Source organism: Larimichthys crocea, chromosome XVI, assembly GCF_000972845.2.
Source record: "Larimichthys crocea isolate SSNF chromosome XVI, L_crocea_2.0, whole genome shotgun sequence".
In the NCBI taxonomy this organism is placed as follows: domain Eukaryota; kingdom Metazoa; phylum Chordata; class Actinopteri; family Sciaenidae; genus Larimichthys; species Larimichthys crocea.
In genome coordinates, this window is record NC_040026.1 from 9,252,853 (window position 1) to 9,265,900 (window position 13,048).

The 13,048-nt window shown below is 41.6% G+C and overlaps 1 protein-coding gene across 1 annotated transcript in view; it reads right to left on the reverse strand.

Annotated features, from left to right (window-relative positions):
- The window catches only part of telo2 (TEL2, telomere maintenance 2, homolog (S. cerevisiae)), a 16,665-nt gene extending 5,159 nt beyond the window's left edge, over positions 1-11,506 (reverse strand). The window contains exons 1-3 of the mRNA XM_027289760.1: positions 10,935-11,506; positions 10,556-10,836; positions 10,390-10,458 (exon numbers count right to left, since the gene is read on the reverse strand). Of these exons, the coding sequence (XP_027145561.1) occupies positions 10,390-10,458; positions 10,556-10,836; positions 10,935-11,272 (688 nt within the window). The 5' untranslated portion in view covers positions 11,273-11,506. The remainder of the gene's footprint in view (positions 1-10,389; positions 10,459-10,555; positions 10,837-10,934) is intronic.
- Positions 11,507-13,048: the final 1,542 nt, after the last annotated feature.

The following is a 13,048-nucleotide window of genomic DNA, read 5'->3' on the forward strand; positions in this document are numbered from 1 at the left end:
TCCTCCTTTGACCGATACAATGCTTGTTTTTTTTTTTTTTTTTTTTTTTTTGTCCTCACTTTCCTCCCCCTCTTTTTTTTTTTTTCCGCCTTTTCCCCCTCTCACTCCTCTCCCCCTTCGCCTTTCCCCTTTTGTCTTTCCCGGGCCTTTGCTTAAATGTCTTCCCCTGATTTCACTCATTGCCCTTTTCCCCCTTCCTTTCTCTCGCTCAGCCCCCCCTCCCACCATTTCCCCGCGAAACAGACAAAAAGAACACGTCTCTGTCAAGCTCATACACAGTGATCTGCTTGCCACTCCAGACTGTACCGAATCCGTTGGTTGACGGACACGCTCTGGTTACACGGATTCCATTTCATCTTTCCTTCAAGGCCAATTTTGTAGAGCCAAATTCAGTCTCCTTTTAAGTGCAGAAGAGGGTCTCATTAGTATACACTTCCACTCTCAAGTCCACCTTACTTTGGTAACCACACAACACCCTGATGTTGTATCTCAGACTGCCGAGCAAGGTTGGCCTCCTGTGGCGAAACTGCGTGATTGCTGAGGGGTTGGGGTGAGCTGCCACTGCTGCCCACCTTGCTGGCTAAGCTGAGCTGACATCACAACTGCTCACAGGCAGGATCAGCACCGTTGTCGATTATTGGCGGCAGCAGCGTGCAGGGCGTAGGCAGCCCCACGTGAACAGAAGGGCGAGTGAACGCTCCAGAAAACAGTAGCACAATACGCGGTGTTAGTTGGGAATACTCTTTTGTCTATCACATTTTTTGGTCAGAACAGTACCGTACGCTGCGTGTGACATTTATTTCCCGTATTTCTTGGGTGTCTGTATTCCACTGGGCCTTGTTATCTCCTTCTGCTGTGCCTACAGCACCACCATTCTTCCAGTTTGCATGCGACCATTGGCTGGTGCCACCTGCCAAATTTTCTGAAGAAGGCCACAACGTTATATAACAGCATAAGGCTAATAACGGCAACTTATCATTGTCAAATCATACATAATATATATGTCAGACACCTTTTTCTGCCACAGTATGAATAAAACACAGTTGATCATCTCTCCTCTCTCACAACCCCAGAGGTCTGTCGAGAGCCAAAAACATATTTTGTCATCTCGCTCCAGGTCCCACAGCCTAAAAAAAAATATCAAAGGGAGTTATTAACAGGACAAAGTTGGGAAATGAGATGAAATGTTGTGGGTGGTGTGTGGGCATGACACTGAAACACTGTTCTCTGTGGTGCCTGTGCTGAGGGCCGTCGTTTTATGTCCGACAATGTTGACATTCTGCCCACTCTTGCTGTCACACTTAACCTGTTGTGAAACAAAAAAACCACAAACCAACTGTGTACAGATCGATTGATCAGGATCTACCCACACAAACCAACCCCAATTCAAAAACCCCAGTCTTAACAGATTTAACAAATATCAAGAGTGTATCGTATTATACTTAGTCTTTCATAAATTCCATGGGCTCCTCCCTCAAGGTCCAAGGAGTGTATGTGGACAACATTAGTGTCTCCGTGACACGCAGCGCCTCTCTTTTCTCAAGATAGAAAAGGTTTCTTTGATTGCTCCCTCTACACTTGTTAGTAGGCTGTCTTGCAATGCTCATCCACATTAGTGAACTTACCTATTACAAAAAAAAGTAAATAGTTATTGCCCTCATAGCAAACAAATTCTATTATGAATATGACTATGATCTTCAGAAGCCCCTTTCTGTCCTAAAGGATGTGGCGTTCCTTTTCACATGTTTTTACATTTGTTGCTTTTTTAAGTAGCCTTATAATCCTAAGACCCATGTACGCACTTAATGATTATTAAAAAATTCTTTGAATCATTAACTGAGATTCACTGTCAACCTTAACGATGACGATTATACTTTAGCTACCAGTGTTCATGTTGCTGGTACTAAAAACTCTTGAACGACCCTCTTACAAAACTCTGCACACGACAAAAAAAAGCTAAACTCTTACATCTTGCAGTGCTGACGTAAACGCGAGTCCCTCCTGTGGGCACCATCTTAAGAGGTGCTCCCTTCCAGATGAAACATATCCAGGAGCACTCTCATCTCACTATGATGCTCGGGCTAACATTGCCCACATCGCTATAACAGAAGTTGCTCCTATTAGCTAACCCAGCAACCACATCAGCGGGCACTACTTTCTGTAGTAGTCTCCACTGCCAATAAGACACTACAACTCAAGAGCATTGCATCCTGTGTTTACTTTACTCCCCAGTGTGCGCCTGTCTGAAGATGCAAGCAAGTTAGAGGTTTGTTGATCTTCATGACTTCACAAGCTGTTTCCTTGACGTTCTCCCTTAGCATCTTACCTTCCTACTGCTAGGCCCAGTTCTGTCATTATTAAATTTACCCACCTATATTTATGTTGTTCAATAAGAAGAAAAACTGATTTAAATGGTTTCAGATTGCATTTAAGTATTGCAAATGCATCCAGGTCTATGACGTAATTGCCCTAATTACCCTGATTAGGGTTTGTGCAAACATGCTTTTAATTGGTAATCCAGGCCTTGGGCTTTTTCCAAGTATTCCCAGAAAAACCTTGCATGTTTTGATGTACTGCATGTGTCGATATGAATAGCATCAGTACGTGACATTCAAACATATGACATGTTGCAAGAAATGCACAGGACCACCTGATAACCAACGTTTACCAAGCGGCTTGACCGAGCCACTTCCACTCCAGCAGGCTGTGCAGTGCTTGTGTGCGGATGGGAAGGACAGTTTGATTGTCAACGGGGTGGATTCGCAGCACCCCCTCACCATTCTCCCAGCCCCGCGCCAACACCGGGCTGAGGGGATGCCAGCGCAGCACTTGTGGGCGGGGAGGAACCGTTCTAAATGGCAGCTCTCCATCCTATTCTCCCTGTACAGAAAACCGGGTATGGGATGTTGTTTAGGGGATATGTATACGGGTTAACGTGTCAATGTTATGTGCCAGAAGCCCAGAGGTTTACCTGCTGAGGTCCGAGGTCCCACGCTGCCTCCGGTGGTGGAGCTGTTGAGGCCAACAGGCCAGCCAGGAGAAGCACTGGGTAATGCCCAGGTATCAGCTGAGACGGGCACACCAATGCTTTCAGGGCTTCCTCCGGTGGTTCAAAATAATACCGCCATTGTCCCCGTGGTCTTCCTAGATAAGAGGGAGGAGAAAACATGAGGATGAGGGCAGAGGCTAAGTGTAACCTACGTTAGTGAAAAAACCCATGGTGCATCTTTGATTAGATGCGTATGTGCTGTGCAGGGTGATAGCTGATCTCTGTTCGTTAGTATTATTCAGCTGTCTGGCTAACTATAATTTAAAGCTACTTTAATCTTGAACGTAGCATCCCTTGAGTCCTACTGCATAATGCCACTTTTATGTACCGTCAGCTGACTTAGCCGGTACCCACAGGACACAATGTAGACTTTATGGTTCACCATAATAGTTGCACTGTCATAGCACCGTGAACTTCAGTACCGTTAGTCACACCGTTTAACTTAGGCTTTAGCCTGCTAACATAGCTAATGCTAGATAAGGCAACCAAAGTTAGCATTCATCGCCTGCCCTTCCTTCTATGCGGAATGAAGTCAACCGTCCCGTTAAACTGTCAAAAAGACCAACCTTCACTGCCGTTTTCTCCGGGATAACCGCCGACGTGGTTGCTCACCGAAAACAACTCAAAGCATCGACGGTAACTTCCGTGTGCTATGTTAGCCTCCTGTTTTTTGGTGATTAAAAGCGTCTCCCCCAGTTGCCCCTGACAACCCCGAAGCAGGGACAGGGGGAGGAATACGGAAAACGACGAACGCGAGCCGAGGTTGCTTGCCGAACGAATCTGTTTAGATGGGACAGCAGCGTAATCTCGCTAAAAAAATAAAACAGACATTGTGTCCAAGCCGGGCACGTCCTCGACACATAAGTTTAATCTTTCCAGCTTTCTGTTATGCTGATTATTATATTTACACTATAATTCATATATAAACTGTCACATCCCTTTAAATACAATTAAGTTTTCCTTCATGCCTTCCTTTGGTGATATCCGGTCGTTGAACATCTTGTTCCATACATTTTCTGTGTGTAGCATGAAACTGCATTTCATTGTTGATCCTTGTAATGTATAATACAAATAAAAAACCACGAACCTTATAATTAGGGAACCATATACAAAATTGGCTACTTGTACATCCAATATATCCAATACAAGGACTATACTAATTTGCGACTGCATCTCACTGGGAGGTGTTTCTAATATTTTGTCCATGCCATAAGGCCTAATATTGGAAACACCTTTCAATACAGGCAGCACTGTTACAACAGCACCCACAAAGACTCTCAATAATAAACATAAAATCGAATTATTACCTCTCTGACCAGTGTCAAAAGATGAAGAGTTGTTGTATTGGATCACGTTAGATTATACAAGTTACCTAATGACAGCAAGAGTGCCAGAAATGCTTTCAAGTTGAAACATGAGGACATTTTCTGGCTTCAAAAACAATCTGTAGCAGATTCCTGTCACTTACAATGAACCTCAGATGAATGTAGTAGTATCACCAAAATTTGGGAAATTTGATTACATTCACAACTTATTGTTTATGGAACTATGTTTCTGTTAATCACTTGCTACATAAAAATCAATCCAATATAATTTGACTTCTGTACTTGTTATATACAAGTCAGAATAGTTTGATGCAGATCTTCCCACTAAATATGCTAAGGTATAGTCAAGACCATCCTGAAAACTATAAACAACCGTATATTTCACATGTGTCATTGTTTGGGAACTACAGATGAACATTTATCTCACAAGAGGAAGTAGTAGTGTATTTCCATTATTTGTGAATGCGTCATGCCAGTGAATATTCACAGGATGTCCTTTGAAAACAAACAAACCACAGTACAGAGAGATGTGCCAGTAAAGGAAGAAGAGGTTGAAAAGGATATCCTTGTAACATGCATTTTATTTTGGAAAAAAATGGCATCCTATTCTCAGTTAAATCATATTTTTATCTGGGTTCATAAAATTACACAATATGTCGTGTAACACAATACTGGTCTACTGAAATCCGTGTGTGTGTAATGATGGAGAAGATATTCATAACAGACATGTGCCCTCTTGTTCTGGTGGCTGTGTTTGCAGGATGATAAAAATTGTCCAACCCAGCCCCAAAAAAAATTTGCCAGCCCCTCTGCCAGCAAATATCTCGAACATCATTCCACAACTCATACTCCAAGTCTCCAGGCTCCGTGAGGGCCAAGCGGAGGACACAATCAGGTGTTTCATTGTTATTGTTTGATGCTGATCATGACTCCAAGCCCAATGCTTGTTGTCTTGTAGCTGCTTGCTTCAGGCTTATCCAGCAGTACCAGACTCTGTACAGCCAGACTCCGGCAGTCTTCATCAGGGTCTCCTTCCGCCACATCTGTGAATATTATGAATTATTGGCAGCTTTAGCAGTGGTGACACCAGGAAGCAAGAAATCCCACATCACTTAGTGTAATTACACCATAATCCTGGGCATTTTCTTGCACAATTACAACTCGTGTGTGGAAGGAAAAGTGTCCTTGCCCAATGTCATTCAGCTTTGTGTCACTCACTACAATGTGAAACTACTTTTATCCTCCAAAGGGATACAGAAACATCAACTGTTGATGGAGCCGTCACGAATGGATGGTCCGTGTTAGTACATTTCCGCTGTACAACTCCTGGTCCATCACTCATAATACAGTACATCTCCGTTCAGCTTGATTAATCTTTTGCCCTCGATTCTGTTGCTTGGGAGAAGCTGTACTGTTTGTGTGTCACTGAGGGGACATCCCTGACGAATTACATTATTGCAGGTTGCAGCCTCCGACTGCTGTTCATTTACAAGAATGATGTCTTTAGGGTTCATCTCTTATGAGCAGCATAATGTGTGCTGTTAATAACAGAACAACTGAACAACACTGTTCTGCGTGACGGGAGACATTTGAATGATGAGATTTATCTATAAAATCGGAACATTTTTTGTCCTTGGTCACCCAGCATGTTTTTTTTTACCTGCCAGCCCAAATTCTGGTCTCAAACAGCTGTCCCTGAGGTCCACCGCAGGTTTTTGACTGTTCAGCTCGAAACACAGAGCAAACAGCAAAGAGGAACCTGTCTCACGATCCTTTACAAACAGATTTAAGGTTACCGCTCGGAATGAATTACCACATGAAAAAAACACATGTTAGGAGAGAGCATGACAGCTACTTATTAATGATTGTAATCTGGTTCGTAACAAAAATGCTACATCATAGCCTCTTAACAAAACAAATAGCTTCCTCAGACTTCATTTACTGTCTACAACACTAATATTAATCCTACTTACTGGTCAACATGGTAGCGCACCGCCCACACAAGTCCAGTAAAGCACGACCCATCTGTGCAGCTATCTACAAAATAAAATAATAAAGTCATAGGAGTCCCACAGGAGTAGCATTGTTTTCTACTACAAGGCTGCAGGTTGGTTTTATTGTGATATTGCGTCAGTGTCTATTCCTGGTCTTAAAGGCTTCAAGTATCTGATCTACAGCTGCTCTAAGTTCGTAAAATGAGCAACTCTAAATGCCTGGCCATAAACATCACATTCACATTGTCTTTTATTATAAAATAAATATATTTATATGACAGCATCAAGAGCCACCACCCAAACCTTTTGCATATTAATACTGATATAAAGCTCTACATTGAGATTATGTCACACTACATGGACAGATGGGGAAAAAAAAAAACCTACCGGTGCATTGACTGCCAGATGCATGAAGAGTCCCAAGGTGGGATTCAACCTGCCCAGTACCAAATGGTCGCTTTCTAAACAGGTCAAAGGTCACTGAGGTCTAGCAGAAAGTATTACATCACAGTTTTAACATGTTATGCTGTGCACTTTAGCATAAAAAACTTAAAAGAACACAAAACACATACCTGTCATAATTCCTGAGCGAGGAAAAAAAGAAGTGTCCAGCAACGGGAGCGTAACGGTTAGGGGTTGGCCTTAGCCGGAGGTTGTGTGGCACCCTGAAGCAAAGAGAAATGAATGAAGACTTCACTTCAAATGCCAAAAAGGGAGGTAAATATCTGTTTTACACTACCTTCCTGAGGCGTCTTGTCTTGCTTTGAATCCGCTTCTCTACTCTTGACGCCAGTGAACGGGGTGTTCACCGGGGTACGGAGTCAAATCAGTGGTGGCAGCAATACTCATACATGGTCTTTCTTTTCCGTGATTGGCTTAGAGAGCTCCTGTGCTGCCAGAGCAAGGACCTGACAACAAAAAACGAGAAACAGATTCATGATTATACTTACTTATACCAATCACTAATTGCATCAAGTTGAAGGCCCATAGCCACTGTTGTTTTCACCTCCAAGATATCGAGCCGCTGGCGAAGACTGTAGTTCAAGGAGTAAAAACTCTGTGGTCGATACTGAGTCACCTATCAAGTCGAGGCAAAGAAGCAGAGAATGGTGATAGAGCTGTGTGTTAATGAGTGTAAATCTTTGATGTGAAATGATAACCTGAGGTGACAGAACATACAGGGTGCTGTCAGTGACGGTGAGCGCCAACCATGGTCGCCTGTCTGAGGCTCAGGAAGCTATTTTATGCTGTATTTATCCTCCCTGTGAGCAGAAGCACTTTGGTCATCTGCACTGATCTGAAAAAGGCATAATACCCAAACATGAACTATTGTGAAGGTGATCCTATAAGCTAGATCCGATAAGGAACAAACGCCTTCTAGAACGATGTCTGATGTGTGTTGCTGACATACCTCTCTGGTTGCGAAGACGATTTTTCCTCACCAAACCCTCGGGGACTCTCAAACTCAGCTCCACGCGCTCTGGCATCCTCGAGGGAAATTAAAACTGGATAGTTCGACAGTAAAAAAACAACAGTAGTAGTAGTTAGAGTTGGAGTTTGTAAAAAACATCATTTTAAGAGGAGGTGAGGTCAATTGAACACGTGGAAGACATACTTTCCAGACAGTCTCGTAGGTAACGGGTGGGGAGGCTTTACTGATTCCTGATCGCCAGACAGTCGTAAGGAGTGAGCTCATCATCGCTGAACCAGTCACAAGAACAACAAAACACATGAAGAATCACACACATATTTTTTGCTTTAACAGCCTCACTGACTGAACTGAGAAGAGCTAATACTACCTGTCCAGGTCAGAGTCTTGGTCAGTTTTGATGGCTGAGGTTCGGACTTATTTTTGAGATGATTCCTTCTGAGGAGATGGAGTTTTTCACATTGTCTCTTGAGGAGAGTCGACTCTGTGGATGACAGAAAAAAAATCAATCCCTTCAAAATATTATAGTGACTCATTTTATGGGAATTGGCCTGTTGTTGTAAGTTATTAGTCATTAAGCAATCAATATTAGTTGCCAAGATTATGTCCTCGGACAGTTAAAATGGGTTAGACTGCACATTTTTAATTTATAACTACGAACTATTCAGGAAACACATGTGGCCAACATTCAATGTTAGAATTGCTTTCATCATTGTTTTGTTGTTTTATCTGCAACACAGATTTTTATCTGACATACTGTCCACAACTATAGAAGAAAGAGGGACTATGCTTAGTGGTTCATTATGGTACGTTAATGTGTGTAAAACTTCATATAACTTCATCGAAACAAACAAGTTCTGGCAGGATTTAGAGTAACTATAAGGTAATTTGACATAATGACTGATGTAACAGTTACAGAGATGTAAAAACATGTACCTGTTTAAAGGCTCTGCTTCATCAGCAGTACTGGGAGTCATCAGAGAAAGCAGCTCTCGAGTTTCTTCATCCTGATCATACTGCAACACGGCACAATGCAAACTGCTCGTAATGGCATTTCAATCAAGTCATGAATCAAATGTTTTGATGCCTACGAGGCGGACCTGTCCTGAAATTTAAGCTGGGTTCCACTGATATTCATGCGAGAGCTCAGACCACTCTCCCACCACCATGCCCATACGCCTGATACGCAGCACCTGCTGTCCAGGTGCTCTGCATGCCGCCCAGCATGCACTGAAGTAAGTCTGAGAAAAGAGAGCGGAGAGCAGAAAGCACACAATCTTAATTATCCCCTTTTTTTCTTTCTGTTCTTATGTTGATTCATGGTGATTCGAGGCATAAACATTGTGATTTGCACCTGAACGTAGCTCCTGAGCTCAGAGTCTTTCAGCAGACTCACACTCAGCAGTAGGCCTTGCTGACATACAGCTCTGCTGCTCTAGAGGTGGTGTGCTTTACGCACTGGGTTAGCCCAGGTCTGGGACAGGGACGTAATACCTGAGAAGCATCATGTCAAAATCCATCATTATGTAGTGTATAACGTTATATAATTTTGGCTGCAGAACATATGAACGCACTCACCTGGATGAGCAGCGGCCTTCTCTCCCTGTCTGCTGCGAGGTAACCCAGAATAATCTCAGGACTTGAGTCTGAGGAAACAAACAACACATGCACTTCATGTGATATTTACAAGATACAATGTAGTCACCGTCAGGCTGCAGTATCTCTTTACCTCATACTGTACTGCAGTAACAGCAGCTTATAGTGATGACAAACTGGGCTTTTTTATTTGTTAGGACGAGATTCCGACGATCCTGCCAAAGGCTTCGGGCCTGGGAGAGGAAGCAAGAGACTAGTGTCATTGAAGGCAGACAAGCAAACTAACTGCTGGCTGTTTAAATGCTTGACGGTTCTTTCACCCAGTGACAGCCTGCACTAGCTGGAGCACGCTCTCCACGCATGTTGTGGGACTTCTCCAGCAGCTTCCAGCAAACCCTCTGCCACACCATGTCTGAGCGCGTGCAGACAGACAGCCGAGGAGCCATCACTGCCAGCACCAGACCTGAGAAAGATGATATATATACCACATACATGGCATATTATGATCATATATAGATATATATATATATATATATATATTATATATATATATATATATATATCTATACACACACACATATAAACATACATATACATATACACATATAATATTACCACATATATATATATACATATACATATACATCATACATATACACAAACACACATATATATATATATATACTATATAGACATATATATAGACATATACACACACACACACACCACAACAATAGATATATCACAACACACAACATACATACATACACATAGACCTATACAACATAAATATATAGAATAGATATATATATATTAGATATATATATATAATATATATATAGTATACATATATATATATATATATATATATACACACACACACATGCATACATACATACAACATACTACATACATATACATATATATATATATATATATATATAAAATTGGGCTTGTTATACACATATTACTACAAACAAATGTGACTTAACTCACCACTGTGGCCCTGGATACAAACTTTTCCAAGTGTCTGAGCCACAAAAGTCAAGGAGCAGTCCGTGCCGTCTGTTAAAAACGTAAACATACAGGTCAGATAAATAGACAGCACAAGGAAGAGATCATCAATAATGAATCTTTAAGAGTTTAAAACATGTTCCTTCACCTTTAAGTGCTTGGCAGGTCCGCTCCAGGGCAGTGAGCATCTCTGTGGCCAGCAGTGGGTAGTACTGCTGAGGGAGGAAAAGGGGCTTGTTGTTTGGATGCAGCTTATTGGCGGTGAGGTCCGGCAGTGCCACAATACGTCCCAGCAGAGTCTCTCGGAGCTGGTGGGAGTCAGATGGACCTGCTCCTCCTAAACAGTAGGACCACAGCAGGTCAGCGAGTCGACCCCTGTGAAGGAACCTCTCAGCGATGCTGACCAAATGGTTCAAACTTGTGCCGGCTCTGTGGTGAAGAGACAGAGACAGAGACAGGGCAGAGGGATTAGTGAACAGACAAACATGATGGACATGCATCCCCACCAGATATCCAACAACACCCACCTCAGCTCTCCTATCCCCTGCATCAGCACCAGCAGCGTCTGCTCCGGGGGGCCTTTGAGGAAGAGACCGTCCCATAGCTCTGTGCGCTGGGCTGCTGTGAGGCTGTGAAACCAGTCGGCCTGGATGTTGCTGACGAGGAACTGAAGGGTACGAGTGAAGTGAGCTCTCCTGAACTCTGACTGTGCTGTGCTTCTGCTCTCTGCTCCTTCATCCAGGTGAGAGTGCAGCGTCTGCAGAGCGGCGATGATGTCCGTGTCATCTGTGGAGGCAGCGGCGAGAGTCCGGAAACACTGAGCCACCGACAGACGGAGCTCAGTGTTTGGAGGGAGGAGGTCCATCTTTGAGATGTGAACAGTTTCTAACACATGTTCAGTTCTCTGCACACAAACAGTTCATAACGAAGCTTATAAGCAGCTATGAACACTATTCACTCATGCTGAGAGTGTTAGTGATATTTCGATGTTAATTAAAGCATCTTCCGGAGGTTAAATGAGTCTCTGCTTGATATTTTATATATTCATCATGTCTGTGTTTTTATAAGCGTGTCGATGAACTGCTCTCCGCGTGTCCCATCAAAATATGTCCGTTGTGAGCAATGAGGGAAGACGTAAGGTTCCGGTGTGGCATTCAAGAAACCAACGGTTTTTTAGTAACACTTGTTTCTTCACTTTAAACATCGATTATCAAATAAACTAGTTGGCAAATGAATCAATTCATATACGTACATATATATAGTAATTACTTATAATTACTTTTTGCTGTGTTTAATATATTTACTGCTGTATTGTGAGTTGTGTGTTTTATGTTATGATTACATAACATCAGTATATAAGCAAAAATAATATGAACAGTGTGATCAGTTATTTAGAAATTGACAGGTTGTGAAAAAATAATAATGTTTTTTTAAAAAATGGGTTACAACCTAACATCTTTTTTATGTCATATGAGCTGAATAATAAGACATTTCATAATAATTATACAATGTGTGCTGTGGGTCGATACATTGTTAACTTGTTTATCTGTGTGGGCAAAAACAACAGCAAGCTTTTACACTTTCTAAATGTAACATGATCAATTACTTTATTTTGACTTAAAAATATGCACTTATTTAATTGTTTATCATCATGTCATCAATCAATAATGTGTTTACCAAGTCAATCAAATCATTCAATCAATCTTTTTTTTATTTACACATTTCTTGATTATTGATCAATCTGAATATTGGTGACACAGATTGCCCCAAAGTTTCAAGACACAAATTAAGAGAAGTAAATCAATCTTTATTATCACATAACTGCTCACCAATAGTTGATATGGTTACTATTACAGGTTGGGTTTGAGGGCCCATGCAATACTTACCACAAACTGCAGTGGCTGCTGTTGAGAAAGGGACCAGAACACATTCAGGCTCTGTACATGTCTATGTCTCTATGAACTATGTCTCATCATGATATCAGATACACTCGTATGAAGCTTATATATGAATTCATCAAGGAAATTGAAGGGTAATGTAGAAAATAGCTCAGGGAGAGTCGGACAAATGTAACTTTTACTTACTCACTTACTTAACTTTGATTTCAATTCCTTTTAGCTGAGATGGAACTTTAAAAAATGAAATAGTTTGAAATACTAATCTGTGGCTCGGTCGAATGTTTAACTGAAAAAAGAAAAATCATCACTTTCGAATTATAATAACTCACCATCTGAGCTGGTAACATGTGAACACACGACTTAAAGGTACAATGGGAAACATTATGTATCAATAGGTAGAAAGGGAGCATGATATTCATATTTCCATTAGTGTAAAATCACTTGAAAATAAGAATTGTTATATTTTTCCTATCTTAAAATCAAATCAAATTTTATTTGTATAGCCCAAAGTCACAAAATACCAAATCAAATTTTATTTGTATAGCCCAAAGTCACAAAATACATTTAGTCTCAGAGGGCTTTTTAATCTGTACAGGGAGTGACACCCTCTGTCCTTAGACCCTCGGTCTGAGCCTTTAATATCTACAGGAGGAGTAGGTAACGCCATGTTTCCACAGTAGCCCAGAAGGGACAAACCAAATACTGGCTTTAGATAGGACCTTTTCATGTTTTTCGTGAGTTTC